This window comes from Plecotus auritus (genome assembly GCF_963455305.1).
Source record: "Plecotus auritus genome assembly, chromosome: 6".
Lineage (NCBI taxonomy): Eukaryota > Metazoa > Chordata > Mammalia > Chiroptera > Vespertilionidae > Plecotus > Plecotus auritus.
In genome coordinates, this window is record NC_137773.1 from 131610227 (window position 1) to 131633884 (window position 23658).

The 23658-nt window shown below is 37.1% G+C and overlaps 2 protein-coding genes across 20 annotated transcripts in view; one reads left to right on the forward strand and one right to left on the reverse strand.

The window, feature by feature from the left end:
• Positions 1-23658, forward strand: part of DNASE1L3 (deoxyribonuclease 1L3) — a 969732-nt gene that overhangs the window by 263521 nt on the left and 682553 nt on the right. The gene's annotated exons all lie outside the window — the stretch shown is intronic.
• The window catches only part of SLMAP (sarcolemma associated protein), a 165337-nt gene that overhangs the window by 41576 nt on the left and 100103 nt on the right, over positions 1-23658 (reverse strand). For 6 of the 19 annotated variants that reach the window (XM_080675113.1, XM_080675122.1, XM_080675112.1 and 3 more), the window contains exons 7-14: positions 20034-20129; positions 19707-19778; positions 16649-16789; positions 15443-15580; positions 13755-13923; positions 13617-13667; positions 13071-13121; positions 5605-5667 (exon numbers count right to left, since the gene is read on the reverse strand). In XM_080675113.1, coding sequence (XP_080531239.1) covers positions 5605-5667; positions 13071-13121; positions 13617-13667; positions 13755-13923; positions 15443-15580; positions 16649-16789; positions 19707-19778; positions 20034-20129 — 781 coding nt within the window. The remainder of the gene's footprint in view (positions 1-5604; positions 5668-13070; positions 13122-13616; positions 13668-13754; positions 13924-15442; positions 15581-16648; positions 16790-19706; positions 19779-20033; positions 20130-23658) is intronic. The other 13 variants (XM_080675118.1, XM_080675127.1, XM_080675117.1 and 10 more) reach the window with 4 other exon arrangements.

Below are 23658 nucleotides of genomic sequence, written 5' to 3' on the forward strand. Positions count from 1 at the left end.
AAGGCAACCAATTGATGTTTCACTCTCTTTCTCTTCCCCTCCCTTCCATGCTCTCTAAAAATCAATGGGAAAAAAAATCCTCTGGTGAGAAAAAAAAAAGAAAAAGAAAAAAAGGTTCCTCTGATCCTATTCTAAACATCATAAATGAAAATGAACTGAAGTCATCTAACAGATCATTAAAAGGAAATAAACTGACATTAGAATTAACATCAAGATACAATAAAAGTAAATATAAACAATTAGCATTCATCATCAAACCAACAATTTATTTCCCTTCAGAGAGTAGCAGTTCACAAAGTAGAGAGCTTTAGAACCTCATAGGGGAGGTCCCGTGACTTTGCTAATTTTAATAATGTAGATTTTTACAAGGTAGGTTTCTGCAGCAAAAATAAAATTAATTAAAGCAATTAATTAAAGCAATTCTTGGTACAGAAGATAGCCTGCATTTTTATAAAAACAATTCCTGAAGCTATTTGTCCTAAAACATAAGAATAAGGAAGAATAAATGAGACAAAAAACTGGAATTCCAAGACAGATTGAAAACTAAATGAAATGGGCCAATTTTAAGAACACAGAAACAAATCTGTTAGAAAGATAGCTCACCCAGGAAATGATTGGTACAAATAAGCAAAATCCCTCCAATATCCTAGGCTATTCTAAGAAGAAAGAGAAAATTAGTAAACTCAGGAGTTTTCTTTTAATGAGGCCATAAACTAATATGAGTAGGGTGGGAACCACACCGAGTGTTTTCTATTCTTTGTAATAAAGTTCTTTGAGGAAAATAAAAGTTAAAAAAATGAAAAATTTTAAATATGTTTTAAATAGAATATGTAATCAGACTAATCCAGAGATTGTTCAGAGAGTCTGATCTCACAGAGATGAAAACAATCACAAGAGCAAGAGATTTTGATGTATTCATCACTCCACATAAGGCAATTTCTATGTGAGAGCAAAGCCCTAAAAGAAGGGAGGGAGAATGACAGAAGCATACACAGATAGTGACTGTGATTTCAAAATGGGAGGCAGGGAGAGAATTTTTTTAAAAGTCAGGAAAAAAAAACCACCCAGCTGAAGTGGCTCAGTGGTTGAGTGCTGATCTATGAACCCAGAGGTTATGGTTTGATTCCCATTCAGGGCACATGCCCGAGTTGCAAGATTGATCCCCAGAGTGGGGTGTGCAGGAGGCAGCCGATCAATGATTCTCTCTCTTATCTCTCTATGCCTCTCTCTTGCTCTCTGAAATCAATAAAAAATGTTTTTAAAAATCAGGAAAAAAAAGTAAGACATGAAATATTAAGAGAATTAGATAGACTCTTGCCTAATAACAATAAAAACCATTAAGTCTCCTAATAAGCACAGATTAAGAATCAAAGATGGAGGGGCGAGGATTGGTGGAGGTGGAAGCGGGTGTAGATAAGTGGTGATGAAAATAAAATTAAAAAAAACAAAGAATTCAAAGACATGAGGTTTATTTCAGGGCACTTTTTGACCATCATCAAAAGGGAGATGCCCTTAGGGGAGGGCATAATTTACCTCTACAAAGGAGCCCTCTGAGGAAAGTTCCTCAGGCATCCAGCATTGATGCCTCTGCCCTCTCCTGGACAAACAGTAGCAAGAGCTATCAAGAGCAATCGAAGGGAGAGTCAGGGTCCAGAGAAGGCTAAGTGATGGCAGGTCTCTATGTCCTCAAATTCTCCCCCTTTTACACTTTATCTTTCACTCATAATACAAGTTAATCAAGTGACAGAGTTCAAAAATACATATGAAACAGATTTAGAGATGCACAATTTAATTGAGAAAGCAACTTTAGCGGAACACAAAAGTCTCAACACTTAAGTTTCATGGTAAACCTTGAGTAACTGAAATTTGCAGGGAACATGAAATGTGAAGTTCTCTTTAAATCTCATGCCTGAAACTCTGAAGGAAATATTGCTAGGCCTTTTTAGCAAATTTTAATAAAGTTACTGGTTAATTATAGCTTTTATATAGTGTATTTTTATACAGAAAATTTACTTCACAGTTCTGAAATTAAAGTCTGCTCAACTCTAATTTCTTTGCCTGGGATTAAAAGCTTTTCTCCTAAAAAGAATAAAAAGAAACACAGTGTGTTTTACCATAAAAAGAAAACAAATAGAAATATGCTCCAACCCAATTAATTTCCTCAAAATTACTTTATAATGGAGAGCCACTAACCACACTGTCTCTTATGGATTCATACACATAAATAGAAAAAAATCTCTCAATAAACTGAAAACAGACATGTGGAATCATACAGAAGCGAACTATTTGCTTTCTAATTTTTAAAATACAGGTGAATTTAGTACACAAGCACAGTAAATAATGAAAGCTAGGTATTTAACATTTGCTTTTTAAAAGACTGGAAACAAGAACATGAAGTGTTCTGCTCACAGAATATATATTTCATGTTCAAGATCATAAATCAGCTCAAGATGCCTATCAATAAAAATAATAGTAAAAATGTTTGTATGTGCTTGTCAAAAAATAATCCAAAATTATTTCAGAAGTTCACTTGAGGAAGATTTTTGCTGAAATTGCCTTGCTTGCCATAACTTATTATACACAACGATTTTTATAATAGCAGCTTGTCATAAAATAATGAAAATGTCCCGTGACAACAAATCGAACTAGAGATAACCCTTACTATGTCAAGTCTGGCTATCCAAATTTAAGGAATAAAACATATTTGGAAAATCTATATATAAAACCCTAATAAGCAAATAGACCGAATGGTGGAACCGAACAACCAGTTGCTATAATGAGCGCTAACCACCAGCAGGCACGCACGGAACATGGTGAGCGTCGGCAGCAGGCAGCAGAGCGTGGAACATGGCAGGCATCAGCTGCAGCGGGATGGTGGTGCAGGTGAGCAGGGGCACCAGACCAAGGCGGGGCGCCGGTTGCTGTCATCTGGGCGAGCCTCGGATGGTTACTGAAAATTCTTTGCTCCCGTGAGCCACAGTCCTGCCGGGCGCTCACATCTGCTGCCCGCGCCTGCATCTGCTGCTGGCGCCAGCCCCGCTCACACCTGCTGCTCGTGCCAGATCTGCCACTCGCACCCGGTGCCGGGCACCCTGATCACTCAGTGCTATCAGCGGGTGCGAGCGGCAGCTGCCAGCCCCGATCGCCCCTTGGGGCTTCCCCACCTCCCTCTGCTCCTGAGGGGTGATCAGGGCTGGCAGCCGCTGCTCGCACCCGCTGCTGGTGACGGCCCTGCTCGCACCTGCTGCCAGTGCCAGAGCCATGGCTTACACTTATTGCCAGCACCGGCCCCACTCGCACCCACAGCTGGTGTCAGAGCCGCCACTCACACCCACTGCTGGCGCCCGGCACCAGTCCTGATTGCTCAGCACCGTCATCAGGTGCAAGCGGCTGCTGCCAGCCCCAATCGCCTCTGAGGGTTTCTCCACCTCTCCCTGCTCCTGAGGGGTGATCAGGGCAGCAGCCGTCGCTCACACCAACTGACGGCACTGGCCCCGCTCGCACCCACTGCTGGCGCCAGCCCCAACCGTCCGTGCTGTCAGCACCTGGGAGTGGCGGCTGTGGGAGCGGGGCTGGTGGCAGACAAGACAGACAAGGGACCGGGGGCCGTGGCGGGAGGGGCCAGGTGGGGGTGCGGTGGATGGGCCAAGACCCGCCCCTGTGCCCACTGCAGCCTTGCGGCCCACAGTTCCTTTCAAGGTGCACAAATTTGTGCACTGGGCCCCTAGTTTTCATATAAAACTGGTATATTCTCAATAACCAAACTCTTGCTACTGAAACTCAGAAACCAAACAGATTCATATAATGGGCTATATATCCCTAGCTACCTGAACTTACAGTCCAAACTTTCACTATTTGGATTCAAATGTGTAGAAATACTTGTCCCCTGTTCTTTGGTTCATTCTTTGTCCACAAGAACAGGACTTTAATTCTTATCCACCACCAACCCCAAGCCCCGTGTACCACATTTAGCATTTTACCTTGCCATTACATAGTCCACGTAAACATCTTATTGGCTAATATCCCCATTGAGGGGACTACTGTAATTTACTCAACTTCTGCTCTACCTCTGAATGTTTATTTGGTCCATTTTCTCCCTGTAACCCAATAAAAGTTTCCAAAGTTGTTGGGTTTTTTTTAATACAAACTTTGTTCTGCATTACAACTACAGGTAAATATTTTACACATTTTATAATATTTTAAATTATTTTTGCAAATTGTAACTTAGTATTACATTCTTTTGATAGTTCTCTGTTCTTCTATCTTTGCGTTCAAATATAAATCCCAAAAGTTAAAATAAAAATAACATTAAAAAATGGTCACATGTAATAAAACTAAGTATAAAATCCTTCTCCTAAAGGTTTATAGTTTGTTTATATTATATATTCTGCTCTAAGTTGGTTTCAGTGGGTACCAATTATTTTGTCCCAAATCCCTGTGCCAATTTCCTGTAAAAGTGAGATTTAGTTATCAAAAGATAAAAAGATGCACTTATTTTTGCTTTATAAAATTTTAAAGGAAAAAGAAATACGTCATATTTATTAAATCATTTGCCTCAAAGTAATATTAAACTTACACTCAATATTATAGTCTCTAAAATGGACAAAAACAGAAGCTCTTCTAACACTATTAAATGAAATCCCTTAAAGCATCTCTAAGGAGTATAACATTTGATCTGTTGAGTTAATGTCTGCTACAATTACCAGGAATAACCCTTACAACCTCAAGTACTCTGAGATGGGGCGGGAGGGAAGCATACCACACATGCGTGCACACCCACAAAGTGAATTCATGAGCACAGAAACTTGAAAAAAACACTCATTTCAAAAACAAGAGAGTAAAGAGGAAGAGAGAAATGCCTGACAAAGTGTGTGTCTGATAGGAAAATGTATAGAAGTCATCAATGAATTTTACTATGCAGTGACCTTTAATTGTCACTAACGAGATGAAGACACTACCTCAAGCTGTGATTGTTACAAATTTAAGTAGCCACATAATTTTCAAGTAAGAGAGAATTCACAATACTTTTGTTCAGAATTCAGCAGAGGTATAAATCACCTCAAAAGTCAACCTATCTATTTTTAAAATATTACTAAAGGTAGCCCAAGGAGAGGTAGTTCATGTCAGACTATAGGACAATCTGTTGCTACTCCTTCCCTAGAAAGCTCCTGCTACCCTAAGGTCATTTTCATACCTGAGTGCCTAAAGTAAATCATTGTTTTTATGCATAATTTAAGAAATTTATTTAAGAACCTCAAAATCCAAATCTGTGACTTAAGCCCTGGTAAAACAGGTTAATATTACTATCTCTTAAGCTTAGGTGCAGACATTCTATTTTCTTCCCCACTCAATAATGATTTTTAATTAACAAGTTGGAAACTTTCTCTTTGTTTTTGTGGGCCATATGAAATGTTCATATTGCAACAGAAACATTTTTCTCAAAGAGAGAAACAAACAGTATGAAGGGGTTCACTGCTGTCTGAAGATGGTCCTTTGCGCACCACTACAATAACAAACGTGTTGAGATCTTCATTCTCCCTCAACATTTTTCAATCTTAGCCCCTCACTTCATTAAAATCGATGTGAAAAATACTCTGTACTCACGCTGGCATTCTATGAATTGATGAATAAAAGTGCAGTCCCCGCCACTCTTTGAAAGCAAGTGCTCTAATAAAAAAAGAAACACCTTTAAGGATATAGTTTGTTGCTGTTTTTGGAAACCAACAGCAAAGGTCGAAAAACTGAAATGTTTCAACATGGATAATTCTGAATACCATTAATAAAAGTTTAATATATTTTAATACTAACAGCAGACATATTTTTGGAATTAAAGTGAAATGACTAAAACTTGTAGTTATATAATCATTATTTTATACCCTGAATGGTTAGCTTTTAAAGGTGCAGTTTCTATCCAAAGTGCTCAAGAAAACCATAGAAAAATACTGCTTTAAAGACTTTGTAACATTTTAAAAACATACTTTTCTCCATGAGAGCTTAATACATAATCTTAATTTCAAAATTTTACATTTGTTCTTACTGAATACATTTTCAAATGACTGTTCTCTAACAGCCCTCTTTGAAACTATTCATCTTAGTTAAGAGGAAAGGTATTTTAAGAATACCATAAAATAATTCTTTAAAATTTTAAAGAAAATGATGTAATATTTTAATTTTTAAACTTTCATTTCAGTCTTCCTTTTTTAAAACATAATTTTCTTTTTAATCCTCATGCGAGGATATGTTTTTCATTGATTTTTAGAGACAAAGTGGGGGGCGGAACACCAATCAGGTGCCTCCCAACTGGGGATTTAATCCAAAACTTAGTAATATGCCCTAACTGGGAATCGACCCACAACTTTTTTGGGTATGGGACAACACTCCAACCATGTGAGCCACCAGACCAGGGCCAATCTTACCTTTTGAGCCTTTTAATCTGTACTTCATATACTAGCAAAGCACTACATTATTTATTTCTGTCCAAATGATTAAAATGAATGCCTGCGGAGAAACCAAGATGGCAGCATAGGTGAACACCTAAACTGCTGCCTCACACAACAATTTCAAAACTACAGCTAAAAGAACGGACATCATCCAGAACCACAGGAAAGCTGGCTGAGTGGAAATTCTACAACTAGAAGGAAAGAGAGGGGCACATGGAGACTCAGAGGAGCTGCAAAAGGCTGAGGAACAGAGACACGCGCGCGGAGAGGATGGGTGGCTGAGTGCCTAGCTAGCTTTCTCTAGCAGGAGGGAGACGGAAGCTCCCGACTGAACTGAACCCAAGTTCTGACTGCACTGAACTCCAGTTCCAGGTGAGACCCTGGGGTCCCAGACTCATATGGGGGGAGTCTGGACTGTCGGGAAAAGAGAGGAGCGCACGGAAACTCAGGGAAGCCGTGAAAGGCAGAGGTCTGGGGGCGCGCACACAAGTGCGCGCAGAGAGGACTGATTGCTGAGTGTGCCACTGGCTTTCTCTAGCGGGAGGAAGACGGAAGCTCCCGACTGCGCTGAACTCCAGTTCCAAATGCACTGAACCCCAGTTTCGGGCGAGACCCTGGGGACGCAGACTCATACGGGGTGAGTCTGGACTGTCAGGAAAAGAGAGGAGAGCACAGAAACTCAGGGGAGCCGCGAAAGGCAGAGGTCTGGAGGTGTGTGCGCGAGTGCGCACAGAGAGTACTGACTGATGAGTGCACCACTGGCTTTCTCTAGCGGGAGGAAGACTGAAGCTCCCGTCTGCGCTGAACTCCAGTTCTGGGCGAGAATCTGGGAATCCAGATTCATTGGGGGAGAAACTGACTGACTGGCAGCGGGCGAAACTCGAGGGCGGCTTTCTCTCAGAGGTGCTTGCAGCGATTACCGAGGGACACTGAGACCCAGGGGCCTCACAGGGCAGGGCTGACAGGAAGCCAAGGCTGTCTGCTCAGCCCTGAGACTCCGCCCCATACAAGCTGAGCACAGAGGCTTTTGCAATTTTGCAAGTCTTGTCTCATAAGGCTGTCTCCAGCACAGAATTTTCCTGTGGAGACACAGCTGATCCTCACAGCCAACTGGCCTGCAGGTCAATTCCTCCCAGTGATACCAACAACAATCAAGACTTAACTACAACAAGGCTGTACACACAGTCCACAAAGGGGAGCACCAAGAGTGTCCACCTCAGGTAACTGGGGAGGCTGAGCCACTGGGCCCTATAGGACACCTAGCACACAAAGCTACTCTACCAACTCAGGGAAGCAGCGAAAATGCGGAGACAAAGAAACAGATCACAAATGACAGAAATGGAGGAAAGCAAACAACTGGATATAGAGTTCAAAACCACAGTTACAAGGTTTTTCAAGAATTTCCTAGAAAAGGCCAATAAATTTAGCAAGACCCTCGAGGATATGAAAAAGGACCAACTAGAAATTAAACATACACTGACTGAAATAAAAAATATTATACAGAGACCTAACAGCAGACTAGAGGAACACAAGAATCAAGTCAAAGAGTTGAAATACAAAGAAGCAAAAAACACTCAACCAGAAAAGCAAAAAGGAAAAAGAATCCAAAAATTTGAAGATAGTGTAAGGAGCCTCTTGGACAACTTCAAGCGTACCAACATCAGAATTATGGGGGTGCCAGAAGAAGAGAGAGAGCAAGATACTGAAAACCTATTTGAATAATGACTGAAAACTTCCCCCCCTGGTGAAAGAAATAAACTTACAAGTCCAGGAAATGCAGAGAACCTCAAACAAAAGGAATCCAAAGAGGACCACACCAAGACACATCATAATTAAAATGACAAGAGCAAAAGACAAAGAGAGAATATTAAAAGCAGCAAGAGAAAAACAGTTAGTTACCTACAAGGGAGCACCCATACGACTGTCAGCTGATTTCTCAACAGAAACTATGCAGGCCAGAGGGGAGTGGCAAGAAATATTCAAAGTGATGAATAGCAAGAACCTACAACCAAGATTACTCTACCCAGCAAAGCTATCATTCAGAATTGAAGGTCAGATAAAGAGCTTCACAGATAAGAAAAAGCTAAAGGAGTTTATCACCACCAAACCAGTATTATATGAAATGCTGAAAGGTACTCTTTAAGAAGAGGAAGAAGAAGAAAAAGGGCTGAAACCGGTTTGGCTCAGTGGATAGAGCTTCGGCCTGCGGACTGAAGGGTCCCAGGTTCGATTCCGGTCAAGGGCATGTACCTGGGTTGCGGGCACATCCCCAGTAGGGGGCGTGCAGGAGGCAGCTGATCGATGTCTCTCTCTCTCATTGATGTTTCTAACTCTCTATCCCTCTCTCTTCCTCTCTGTAAAAAAATTAATAAAATATATTTTAAAAAAAATCTGATGAACAGAATAAACCGGTGAATATAATAGAATCAGGGGCATAGAAAGGGAGTGGACTGACAATTCTCAGGGGGAAAGGGGTGTGGGGTGCGGGAAGAGACTGGACAAAAATCATACACCTATGGATGAGGACAGTTGCGGGGGGTAAGGGCAGAGGGTGGGGTGGGAACCGGGTGGAGGGGAGCTATGGGGGGAAAAAAGAGGAATAATTGTAATAATCTGAACAATAAAGATTTATTAAATTAAAAAAAAATAAAATGAATGCCTGCATATTTGAAAATAAGAGCTTGGTAAATGGTTTTCCTCAGGTCAAATATAATTTGTTTTTTGGTTTTTAATGGGTGCAGAGAATAAAAATCTAACACAGTAGTTTAATAAAAGTTTTAGTTCTTTTAATACAATAATCTTTACTTTGATTCAAATAGTTACTTTCTAGATCTGGATAACATCTTTCAATTACATATTTGTATCTTTGAGAAGTTCAAGTGTTAAAAATATACTCCAACATGATGACTATCTGGAAGGTGTGAAGGCACTACGACCTGTCAAAGAGGACAATGAGTACCATTTTGTAAAATCCTTTTTTCTCTTCTCCTCCTTCTTTCTCACCCTTCATCTCAACTTTGCTTGGAAACAGGAATCTCCTACCCTGATCACTCATTAGCCCCCTTGACATCCTTACTGACAGCCTTCTTCACTTTCATACTCAAATCTCCCCTTGTCCTTTATCTAGTTACATGTATGCAGAGCCTCCAGTCTATAATCACCATCAGTATAAGACAAAAACATAGGAAGACTGTGAAAATGTTTTAGAGACCAATGCCTTACATATCTAGAACAAAGATACAATATAGTCCCCAAAAAGAAAAAGACTAACTGCAACTGAAATTTGAAATTTAAAAAATGTCTAATAAATAGCATTCGCCAATTGAAGCCAAAAAATCCAAAACAGGATCCCTCAATTCAATAGCAATTACCAAGATAAAAAAAAAAGCTGTTTTACATAAATCCTATCTGAGCTATAACATTTTTTAGAACTTAAACTTTACAAACATCACTGCTAAATATGAAAACTCATTTGAAACCAAATTTTAACCCTAACTAAAGGACTTCATAAAACTTATTTGAAACCAAATTTCAAACTAACATCACAGGACGTTAGATGACATTTATTAATGCAGGACATCCCATTAGTCACCAGGCCAAAAATCACCCTTTTATCTACTCTGATTTTGATATCAGGATTCTGCATGAAAATGTTTACTACACCAGTTTAGATAAAATACAAGGTTAATATGAAAAGGTAAATATACATATGACTTCCACAAAGCCATCTCCTGAGATACATTAGAGAAATGTCTTTCAGATAATATATGTAAAGGATTGTATCATGACACTTTTAATACCCTATTATTTGAATTCTGGCCCTTGGGAACTCACTTTGTCAACACTATAAAAGATGTTAGTGATAATCCAAAAGGAGTGTGGTGTGTGTCTATGACACTAAATAGGGTTGTAGGGCTATAAAGAAAAGGACAGATATAGAAACATAATAGAGACCCACCATACTTAAAATGTATTTTATTTATACATATGAATTTCCTATGGATTCTTATTGGTTATACCTGTGTTGTCCAATACAATAGCCATTAGTTACTTGTGGCTACTGAGCCCTTAAAAAGTGAGATGTGCTGTAAGTGTAAAATAAATATAGACTGATTTTAAAAACTTATTGAAGAAAAAAAGAATGTGAAATACTTCATTTATAATCTTTTAATATTGACTACATGTTAAAACAACATTTTGGATATGGTGAGTTATTTAACTATATTATTAAAATACATTATTAAAATTTTACCTGTTTCTTTTTATATTTTCAATGTAGTGACCAAAAATTTTAAATTATGTATGTGGCTCTCGTGTTTCTGCAGAAATTTAGAGAAAGCTGGCAATAGTAAAGCCATGTTACGAGCCTTAAAGACATTGAAGTTATTAAGGTCCCTGAAAATAGCTATAAGAAAAAAAAATGTATTAGACAGTGCTTTTCTAGACCCTCTAAAATATATTCAAATTATGCTTATTAGAAAAATATATTTAAAATTTATAGAACAAACCTGTACTTATAGCACCTATGTTAGATTTAATTTCAAAAATGGAGTTTACAGGAGAAAGTTTATCTTAACATCTCTAGGCATTTTTGAAATATTCTCTTCTATATTTAGCTGTCTTTCTATTATTTATAGAGTAATTTTAGTTAAAATCATGTCTGATAGCCCATTATGGCTATGGACTTTGGTAACACTGGAATACTTGATAACTGACTTGTTATTTTATCACAAATAATTCAGAATAGATCTATCTTATTCCAAAATCCACTCTGTAACTAAATCTGATGTAATGAAGTTTTTGTGCATATCCAGATATTTACTACTCTGTTTCTTTAAAGATATTCCATTAGTCACTCTCACACTACTCAATTTATCACCATTCAAAAAACAAACACACCAGCAGGGAAAAATAGCAATAGCAAGGAATACCTTAAAGTATCCCAAATATCTTATTCAGTCTTAAATCAAGGAGTTATCTACAAGTATTCTCATATACATCAATTGGAACTGGCAAAAAAATTTAAGCAGTAATTTGACAACTCTAAATAGTATAAAGATGGTTCAGTATATATTCAAGGAATCTCTTAACTGAAGAAACAGAATGTTCTCAGCTTGAGTTAACACTAATATATTAAATAAATGCATGCTAAATCAAAAGGGTGATGTATTTGAAAAAATGTACATGCCAGAAAGATAATAAAAAGGCAAAATAATAACAGAAAACAAAATCATTTAAGGATGACAAGCTTTTAGAAGATGATACTTAAGTCATTTTACATTTGTTTTTTTAATATACTTAAGAGACAGAAAAAAATACAATGAATAAAACTACACCTTTAAAAATTCTCAAACTGAAACTCAATCAAATTGGAATTTTAAAATGTCAATATATTTTATAAAACATATATAGAATAGTCAAATAACAATAATTAGTGAAACTTTTTAAAAATTTATTTTCAAAATTCATTACATATTCAATATTAGGTCTTGACCTTGCAGTTTATATAAACACGATTACCTGAGCCTATTTTGCCAGTACTTGATTAAAAAAACAAATAAAAACAAAATAAACAAAAAAAGGTGCCTTCTAACTTTATCAGACTTTGGTTGCTGCCCAAGCATTAGAAAGATATCCCCTCATACAAGAAAATATTTAAGAAGTTCTGGGTATCAACCTTGATAGCTTCCACTAATATCTGTATAAAAACTGAGCTGAGAGGCACACGAATTTGGAAACACAGAAAACAGTTTTATTCATTCTGTACTCCAAGCATCTAATGCAGAATCTGGCACTTATTTGGTACTCAATTAAAGTTGGATAGATGCAGAAGGGAGGAGTATGTTGGTATATTGATGAATGAAGGAATTTAGAAGCCTGGGAAAACCAATAGTGGCTATAGATTTTTGGCAAGAGATTACCCAAACTATCCAGAAAGAAGGATCATAGTATCAAGAACTAATAAAGGATTTTTCAGATGGCAGAAATGACTGGCCCTGGTTTCTCTGATCTATGAAATAAATGAATAAAAAAAGCAATTTCTATGACATGTTCAAGGGCTCAATAGGCTGTTAAGTAAACTCTTGGCTGAGGCACAAATATTAAAAATGGGGGCTGCCCGGCCTGCGTGGCTCAGTAGTTGAGCATCATCCTATGAACCAGGAGGCCACGGTTAGATTCCTGGTCAGGGCACATGCCCAGGTTTCGGGCTCAATCCCCTGTAGGGGGCATGCAGGAGGCAGCCGATCAATGATTCCTTCATCGCTGGTGTTTCTCTCTCCCTCTCTCTTGCTCTCTGAAATCAATAAAAATATATTTTTAAAAAGGGGGGGAGGGGCAATTATCCCCAGGAAGCAGTACTTAATAAAGAAAATAATAGTATAGCTCTTTGAAAAATATAGGAGGGAAAGCCATATTATTTTCTTATTATTTGAATAATCAGAATTTCCATATAACAAAGGATACCCACCCATAGATTATAGCATTAAGAATTACAAACAAAGGAATTGAATGGTCTATGAACAGCATGCTTTTCATTCCAAACAATTAAAACCTTAAAAACCTGACCTCTCTATCCTGCTTAAATAAAAGGATATCGTGAGAGAAAAATATTTAAGTTTTTTACACTACCTTTTCCTGTGCTTCCATTTATTTTAGGTAAGAAGTCATCAACTTGTATCCCTAGGATTAAGACAGTGTATCATTGCCTGATCAAAGAAAGGATTACTTTAAAACTGGTCTCTCATGTAACCATGGCATTTTGTATTCCTACTAACACTTTACATTTATTTTTACAAGAAGTGTCCAACTTGCCATCCTCTATCAACTCAGAGAAAAGACTAACTGTTTAGTAGTCTTCCAATGAACCTCAAAAAAAATAAAAAAATAAAGAATAAAAATAAAAAGGATCCTGCTGGTCATGTATTTTTCTCATTTAAATATCTCTAAGTGGAATATCTCAGATGCAAATATTTCATTCATCTCAAAGGATTAAACAATGGTGCCCACTGGTGGCAATCAAGCATATTTTTAAAGGAAATTTTATGAAAGAGTGTAGATACTTTATACCTAATATGTAAAATATCACTCTTAAAGTAAATACCCAGTGTGAGATAGTAAACATCAAAAGTTTAATGATAAAATTCAGCTTTAATTAAGAAATTTGGTGACACCTACCTAAGCTGCTGTATTCTTTAAGAGTTTTCTCCTGAAGATGTTCTAACCGTACTGTAAATAAAAGTCCAAGAAAAAGATATTTCACAGATAAAAAGAAAAAAAATCAAATTAAATCTATTTCTGGATGAGCTAATTTACCTTGTAAAGCTGTTAGCCTTTCATTGGTGAAGTCATTATCAGCTTGCAAAGCTTCTATTTTTGCCTGGAGCTCCTGTTCTTTTTCTTCCATTTCATCTATTTTATGTTGTAATTCTTTTTTCTCAGCTTGTCCTTTCTGTTGGATTTCCTCTTGTTTCCCCTCTGCTATCTGTTGAGAAAGAAATAGACAATTCACTTATTTAATAAAACCTGACCTTGTTTTAAGAAACCTAAAGCAGAACTGCTTTTATTTACAAAACTTCTAAGGAGAATATTCAATGTTATAGAACACTAGAGGCCTGGTGCACAAATTCGTGCACGGGTTGGGTCCAGCTGGCCCGCTCCCATAGGGGCCAATGGGGTGGGGCCGGCAGGTGGGGAGGGGCCTTGGGCGGTTGGTGGGCTGGCCTCGCCCCCTGGTCGAACTCCTGGTCAAACTCCTGGTAGAGAGGACAATTTGCATATTAGCCTTTTATTATATAGGATATTTATAAATAGCAAAATGATGTCAAAAGTGATCTGCATTGGAGTCATGCCTCCATATAACCTAGGAGAAAAAGCTTGTAGCAAGCAAGCAGGCTCAATATACAGAAATAAAGTGGTCAAAATGAAAAACAGATTTTTAAAAAGGGAAATAATAAGGTTTTCCCATGAAATTACTATTGTTGCAATTAGTTTATAAGTTCTAAAATAAAACTTATTCTGAAATTTTAAACAAAATTATGTTTAACTACAGTAATGATGGTTACAAGCACTTTTCAAAACAACCTCCTTTTAACAAGACCAACAAGAGGTATGCTCTCGCCTTCTCTAACAAATGTTATCCCTTCTAGCCACTCAATCCATGGTTTGAATTACATGAAGATGGGTCTTCACAAACTCAGTTATAACATTTTAAAGGACCAACTTGCCGTTACCTATGGTCTGGTCTGTCCTTATCCTATATGTCCTATAGCTACAGTAAGCCAAAGCAGAAGCAGAGTCAAAGGCACACCTAGGGAGCTACAGGGTTCAAGCAGATCACTCCAAGGTTCTCTCTGGGCTTGTTCAACACTAACAGCTGGGCCCTGCCTTTGGGACTGCCTAAAGATAAAGATTCAAAATTTTTTTAAAAAATCTGAGTACCTTGGGTTTTGCTGTCTATTGTGAAGTACTGACTATTTATTTCCATTAAGAGGAACTATGTCAACTTTTATAGACCTTAATTATCTATGGCAATGGGATTTGGGCTAAATCTATACAAATAAAAGCCTAGATGGCCCTCACGCCCTCCTACGATGCCCTCATGCTGCCACAAGATAGCCATCCCCACGTTGTCACAAGATGGCTGCCCCCACAAGATGGCCAGCAGGGGAGGGCAGTTGGGGGCTATCAGGCCAGCAAGGGAACGGTTAGGGGATGATAAGGCTGGCAGGCAGACGAGTGGTTAGGAGCCAGTGGTCCCGGATTGTGAGAGGAATGCCCCAGATTGGAGAGGGTGCAGGCTGGGATGAGAGACCCCCCCCCCCCAGTGCATGAATTTCATGCACCAGGCCTCTAGTGGAATATAAGTACCTTATTTTTACTATAAATTTCAACTATTACCAAATTTTACATCAGCAACTGTTCTGCAATACCTAAATTCATAAACTATCCACTGTGTTAGGGCCAATTAACTTAATATACTTTCAGGTTGAGTAAACACATACCTTCAGTTTATCAGATAAATCTTTAATCTCATTAACTGCTCCATTATATTTATTGGCTAATTCTCTTAATTCTTCCTGAGTCCGTTCATTCATTTCTTTCAGGTGGGTACATTCATCTTCAGTATTACTCAGACTTCGCTGCAATTCAAGTTTACAGGCAATTGATTTAGGATTAATCCACATTCTAAATCCATTTATAAAAAGCACAACTCTGTGGGCTGTTCTAAATCAACATCTGTCCTGAAATTCATGTAAATAACAAGGATTTCAATTTACTCCAGATGTATGCTAAAACAGAAAATACAACTAAGAATTAAAAAAACACACAAAACAGGGACACTTTTAAAAGACCATTGAGTATGACATTTATTTAGTCTTGAAAACATTAAGCCTCTCAATTCCTCAAAGCAAGTTCAATAATATGCAGCAATCAATTTAATAAGGAAGTTATAAAACAGCTAGCAACTTTCTTTTCTTGCATGACAAGTTAATGACATGACAGCAAATCAGTCACTATGGGGTAGAGCTATTATAGAAACTATCCCTATATGGAGGTACGTATACTATTTAGTTTACAATAGGCATTTTAACTGAATCCAGAAACAGATAACTTCTGTGGTAATTTTACATTGGTTCAAAGGAATGACCTGTGTTATCAATAAGATCATTTTAAAGCAATGAGAATCACATTTGCTTAAAAAGACTTAAGAAGGACCTTAGAGATAATTTTCTCCTTTGAATCTTGAAAGTTAAGACAGTTAGTTTTACTCTCTGGAGGATGGGTAAAGTAAAAACATTTGGTGTAAATTCTCTGCTTTATACTGATTATCCTGAACGGCAAGAAAAGCAAACTAAGGTGACAGGAGATAATTCCCTGGCACATATCCTGGTCCATTGTGTGCAAGATGAATCCTAAGCAGAGTACAAATAGTAAGATGCCCTGGTTAGGCTTTTATTTCCTCAGTCACTAACTAGGTACCATAAGCACGAGAACTCACATAGTTTTATTGGTTATGTTGAGAATTCATGACAATGAGAATAGCACACTGCTCCCTCCCACCTGACAGACAGGAAATATTTGCTAGCTAAATAATACTATGCAAGTTTAAAATGTCCTGAAATATTAGCCATTTTATGCTAAAATTTAAAAATCATATTACTATCATATTTAATATTTAATATTTAATATTTATTACATTGAAATACCTCAACTTCTGAAAGTTTTCTAACCACTTCAATTTTCTCCTGCAGAACCCGCCTCAGAGACTCTTTGGCTGTCATCTCATAGTTGTGTTTATCCTCTTGTAATGCTATGAGTTCTTTCCGTAAACTATCTTCTGTTTGATTCTAGGATTAAAAGGTATTTATAATTATAGCCAAGTTATTTTTTGAAAGTATTTGCCATTTGAAAAAATAACACATTATGATGCTCTTTGAATTCTATATGAAGATACAGTAAAACCTTGATATAACGGACTAATTTGGGTGAGGGGGTGTCGTTAAAGTCTGTAATATAATAAAGGTTTCCCGAATGCTTTATGTTAAAAATTTGACAAATTTGCCCAACTGGCGTGGTTCAGTGGTTGAGCATCAGCCTAGGAACTAGGTCATGGTTCGATTCCTGGTCAGGGTGCATGCCTGGGTTGCAGGCTCAATCCCCAGTAGGGGGGTGCAGAAGGCAGCCAATCAATGATTCTCTCTCATCAATGATGTTTCTATATCTCTCTTTCCCTCTCCCTTCATCTCTGAAATCTATTTAAAAATATTTTTTAAAAATTAACAAATTAGTCTACATGTTTTTATTTATGTAGACATGTTTGTGTAATTAAAATTAAGTATGTATGAAAAGTTTAATTTCATAGAAAAGTTTTCTATGTGTTACTGTAATTTTAAATTTATACTGAATAGGTCTAATAAACGTGTGCATTCACCAAACACCATGAGTAAACAAATACACATGGCTGGGGCATGGCTTAGTGAGCTGCTGCAAAGTCCAGCCAGTGTAGCTGAGTGGTTGAGCATCAACCCATGACCAGGAGATCATGGTTTGATTCCTTGTCAGGGCACATGCCTGGGTTACAGGATCAATCCCCAGTAGCCGGGGAGGAGTGCAGGAGGTAACCAAACAATGATTCTCTCTCATCACTAATGTTTCTATCCCTGTCTCCATCTCCCTTCCTCTCTCTGAAATCAATCAAAAACAAAAACAAAAAAGAAAAGAAAAACTGTTGCAGAAAGTCAGGCCCCAAGAAAACAGAACCAATTACCACAAGCAAGGCAAAGTGATCACATGCTAAAATTGTTTACAAGTAGCGACATTTGGGTTTAAATATGTGGGCCAGAATTGTAGATATGTAATACTTATCTATGTCGGTGAAATTATTACAGTGTTTTCTCCAACAGATGGCCTATTTGCTAAAATTTGTTAAAAATAATAGTGAATTAATAACAAAAAAATAACTCATTAATGTAATTATAAGCAAATCCTGGTTAAAAACATTTTAAAATTAACAGGGTGTTAATTTTCACCTATGACATATGGACCAGAAATTCTGTCCATTAAATCTGAAATTCATTAAATCAAGGCACACAAAATCAAGGGTTTACCATACCTTCAAACACAGATGGTGTTGGCCCTGTAATTAAATGAAGTTGTATTTAAAAGGTGCATTAGTGCTCTAGCCAAATAACTCATTTGGTAAGAGTGTTGTTCTGATACGCCAAGGCTGCAGCTATGCTCTCCAGTCAAGTCACATATAAGAATCAACCAATGAATGCATAAATAAGTGGAACAAATAAAGCAATGTCTCTCTCTCTCTCCCCCTCTTTTCTCTCTAAAATCAATAAAATCAATCAATCAATAAAAGGTTTCATTAGTAAATTATCCTTCACAAATATATTAATTCATACTTCCAACAACAACAAAAAAATCAAAGACAATTGAGAATTTCTCTCAACTATACAAAATGAATTATCTCTGCTATTTTTCATATTCTCTGTAAGCCACAATATTTACATTTGTGGACAAAAATAATCTATCAACTTCAAAGGGCCCAAGTATTTTAAAACAATGGTTAAACCAAAAGGAATAAGAACACCACAGGGGAAAGCTGATTCTAAGTCTGAGGCAGGGAATGTACAAGATGAGACTGGAATGTCTTATCTGATATGAAAGCATAAAGCTATAAGACAGAGTCTGCTAGGGTTCTATCAAAAGGACTCAGGTGCCAACATGAAGAAGTTCTCAAGGATCAAAGATGGGGTAATTTGTGCATCGATAAGAAAAACAAACACTATAAGACGAAATACACCAAATATATTTAAATCTAAGTTAGGGGATAAAACAGTTCATGGTCATTCTTTGGTGGATGAGAAGGAACCAATTCATTATTTTGAAATCTAGTAAATAAAGGGAGAAACTCATTTATCCTGCTTTTTCCTAAAGAAAATGTACTTCAGGCTAACCAAGTAAATGAAGGGATGATAAAATTACATCACCATTTTTACAACCCTGAATAAAACAATAGATCTAGGCAAGGATCATCAATGACTGCTAATATCCCAAAAAGAAAGATGAGGCATTATGATACCTCTTGGTAAGAGTACACAATACCACTCATGAAGTGTATTGGCAAAATAAAAACACACACACATAAAAAACAAAACAAAAAACTGAACCTAAATCAAATCAAATCCCTAGATCAAACTACCAATTTATGGCGTGGGATGGGAAGTTAGAATGTTTTTGTTTGTTTTAATATATTTTTATTAATTTCAGAGAGAAAGAGGGGGGGGGAGAGAGAGAGAGAGAGAGAGAGAGAGAGAAACATTAATGATGAGAGAGTATTGGCTTGCCTCCTGCAGGCCCCGCACTGGGGATGGAGCCTGCAACCCGGCATGTGCCCTCACTGGAATCGAACCTGTGACCTTCTGCTTCATAGGTCGATGCTCAACCACTGAGTCACACTGGCTGAGCTAGAAGAATGTTTAAATAACAATCCAGAATGAGAGAAATTATAGAGGACAAATGACCCAGATTCTCCAACAAATATCAACTGTGAAAAAAGATAAGAGTTGTACATGGGTATTCACTATACAATTCTTTCTACATACATTTATGTTTGAAATTTCCCATAATTACAAAGGATTTAAAGGAACAGTGAAAATGCATAATTGTTTTTAGCATGTATTTAAAAATGATAAAAAAATTGAAGCTACATAAAATGTACGCATTTTTCTTTATGTACTTGAGATTAATACTTACTTTGGAGCATGCCTGTAATTGGTTTCCCATAACTTCTAACCGTGATAAGAGTCTATCTTCATCTATTAAAGCCTGTTGAAGAAAAATCAAATACAAATAAAATCCCAGAGCAATTAAAAAAATAACATATCAAAAAGGCTACATTTGTGGACAAAAATGAAAATCCTAAAACTGACCAATATCCAGTGTAAAATGCTAAGTTTTCATAATTTGTTCATTAGAAAAAACCTTAGCTTTTGCTTGCTACAAAATTTTAGTTTTAGTTTAATCAACATCTAAGGGACATTAAACTTAAATGCTTCTTGTAAATAAAGGCAACTGGAATACCTGCCAACTGGTATCGGAAGCCTCTTGGGTGATGGCTAGTAGCCGCTGAAGCGTGGCTAACTTCTGTTCCAACATCTGTTCCCGATGTAAGGCCTCCTAATATTATAAAGCACAAGAGATTCTAATAAACTCACCTTGATTCCTTTGAAGAGTAATCAATTTTCAGCACATTCTGAAAATACTCTCATATTAGATTCCACTTTATATCTTACTTTCAAACTTGGTAAATCTACTTTGTAAATTATATACAGGTCACATCATTTTAGCCTCATTTGTTTGGCTGCAAGTACTACCGTTAGGTGTGCTCTAGCAGCAACTTCCCTTTTAACAGAACACAAGTCGCCTTGTTTTGTTTTTTTTTAACTTATAATTCACAAGAGTTAAAAAATACACACACAGAAACAAAAACCCAGAGTAGAAGAATCCAACAAATGTTTTAACCTCAAATTTTATAAATATCAATCAATCTGCTCTGGCCAGTGTGGCTCAGTTGGTTGGGTGTCATCCAGGGCACCAAAAGGTTGCCAGTTCAATACCAGGTCAGGGCTTGATCCCCAGTAGGGGGCGTGCAGGAGGCAGCAGATCAATGTTTCCCTCTCCCATTGATATTCCTCTCTCTCTCTCTCTCTAAAAATCAACAAAAATTGATTTTTTAAATCAATCAATTCAATCTTGTCAATATCATAACAAACTAATCAAACTTACTGCAAACTAAGTTAAAATAACCTTGTCAAATATTTCTTTTTTAAAAAAATGCTTGTATGGATTCTTAGAGAGAGGAAAGGAGAAGGAGATAGAAACATCAATGAGAGAGAAACAGCGATTGCCTGCCTCCTGCACGCCTCCTTCTGGGGATCAAGCCTGCAACCTGGGCATGTACCCTGATGGGGAATTGAACCAGCAAATTCTTGGTGCATGGGACTACGCTCATCCAACTGAGCCACACAGGCTCCCAGCAAATACATCTTAATGGCTTAGCTGCATGGGTATGACAGCTAAAATAAAAATATCTTTTAATTTTTCCTGTTTAAAATGTTATGTACATATAAATATAAATATATATACATTATTTAAAACACACACACACACAATAGAAATTGCTTCATTCCCAAAGCCTATTGCATTTTCAGGTATCCTGATTATCTCTGACTGTATATGACTTAGCAATTAAATATGCCAAAAAAAAGTAAGAATCCAAGTACTAGTTGAATGTAATTAAGGAGTTATATAACTACTTGGCAGCTGCAAAGAAACATTTTTACAGAGAAAGACATTGGCAAGTAAAGCCTTATCTCTAGGTCACTTGTTAATATTTGATAGCTATTAAGAGGGTCTCCTTCATGGAAGTCAAGGTGAAAATGCTCACACAGTTGTGGTTTTGGCACATCTTTAAATTTCATTTCTTCTATTTCTGTCATTACCTGAAGAAGAACACTTACCACCCTAATGCCTCTGAGCCACCTAAACAGAGAAGCATATGCTTCAAATACAGTACTTGAGGTTTAAAGCATGCACTTACTGCTCTCCACATCCTTGATAAATAATGGTTAGGAAAAATCTGGTCTAATTGGAGTTAGAGGTACTGGTTTTTAATATAACTCTAAGAGTATAGATTAAAGAATCTAATAAAAGCCATCCTGCCCAGAACCCACATTAAAACACAGCTAACACTTACAAGAGACTAGTTGCCAAGTTTATTTTAAACTTCTAAAACATTCCTAATATTCAGGAAATTACTAGTACACTCAAGCTGCAAATTTTACTTAAAAACAAAACCACCAAACAACCACTACTTCCACTAGATGATGTAATTACACTTTTTTTTTTTTTACTCAATCCAAGTTAAAACTTCATAACTCCATGAACCACATCCAAACAGAAATCTAATACTTTCAGGAATAGGCTTTTGGTTCTAAGGGATGAACTGCATCTATCCTAGTTTTCATTCAAAAGATTTACAACTTACATTAGAACTTTACAAATTCAAAAAGATGTATACAGAAAAGACAGTGCAGTATAATTTTCTCTTAGAGCAGTGGTTCTCAACCTTTCTAATGCCACAACCCTTTAATACAGTTCCTCATGTTGTGGTGACCCCCAACCATAAAATTATTTTCGTTGCTATTTCATAACTGTAATTTTGCTACTTAATGAATCGTAATGTAAATATCTGTGTTTTCCAATGGTCTTAGGCGACCCTGCTAGCGGTTTTCAACCTGTGGGTCGCGACCCACAGGTTGAGAACCGCTGCTGTAGAGCCCATCGGAAAACACTACGATTCATAACAGTAGCAAAATTACAGTTATGAAGTAGCAACGAAAATAATTTTATGGTTGGGGGTCACCACAACATGAGGAACTGTATTAAAGGGTCGTGGCATTAGAAAGGTTGAGAACCACTGTCTTAGAGAATTAATAAAAGACCATTGAAAGATTACTCCTACTATGAGTATTTAAAAAACTGGTAAGAAAGAGAGTACTTGAGTGCTTGGATTCATCATCCATGATGACTAGTAACAATAGTGTATAGCCTTGGGAAATCATTTTACCTAAATGAGCCCCAGATTTCTCATATGAAAAATGACGTTTGGACTAAATTAATCTCAAAATTTACTTCCATCTCTCTATATGAGCGATCTAGGTCAATTATTGTGCCTTCTTACTGTATGGTAAACAATTACTAACATTTATGGAATACATTTCATGTGCCAGGCACTGTTTTAAGTGCTTTAGATATATTAATTCATTTATTCTTCACAATCCTGTGAGGTAAGTGCTATTACTATACCCATATCACAGATAAGGAAAATGGGGCACAAAAGGGTTAGTACCTCCAACAGGTCAGGAGGTAAAGCCACAGATCAAGTCCAGGGAATTCTGGCTAGAGGCAATGCTCTTAAACACTCGACTAAACTGCAAGTGTGTAAAGCTGCTTTTCTATGCACCATTACATTATTTCCAGTGGAAGATAAGATCTATTTAATACATTGATAATTTTATTTTCAAAGATGTGTACATTCTTAACTGAGGTAGAACTGGTCTAATTGATTCCTATAAAAGAATGTAGAGACCCATGATCACTGGTTTGGTTTTATTGTTTTAAACAAAAGGCAACTGAAGACTTACACTGTATAATGACTCACCCAAGGTCACAGAACTCACTGAGTAGCTGAACCAAGATAAAAACCTCAATCTCTAAATTCTGGATCCAGGGTTTTCCTTAACCATGCTCCCTCACCAGAATAATAAGAATCATAATCCAGCCTAAATCTACCAAAACCAGAAAGAAACTAATATTTGTTTCCTTTTTAGAGATTTGTATGGCTCTTTAAGTATGGTATTAACTTCCATTGCAAGTATCTGCCCTATGAAGAAACTTTTTTATAGAGCCAGCAGCACAGCACAGTCCTTAAGAGCAGAGACTCTGAGATTTGACTATGTGGGTTCAAATTCCAACTCTAACACATACTAGGTGTGTAATGTATTTAACTTTCCTATCCCTCAGTTACTCCGTCTATAAAAATGGGAATAAAATACATACCTTATAGGATTGCTGTGAGGATTAAATGAATTAGGTGAAGTGCTGAAGTGTGGCATGTTAAGTACCATATAATTATATGCTATTA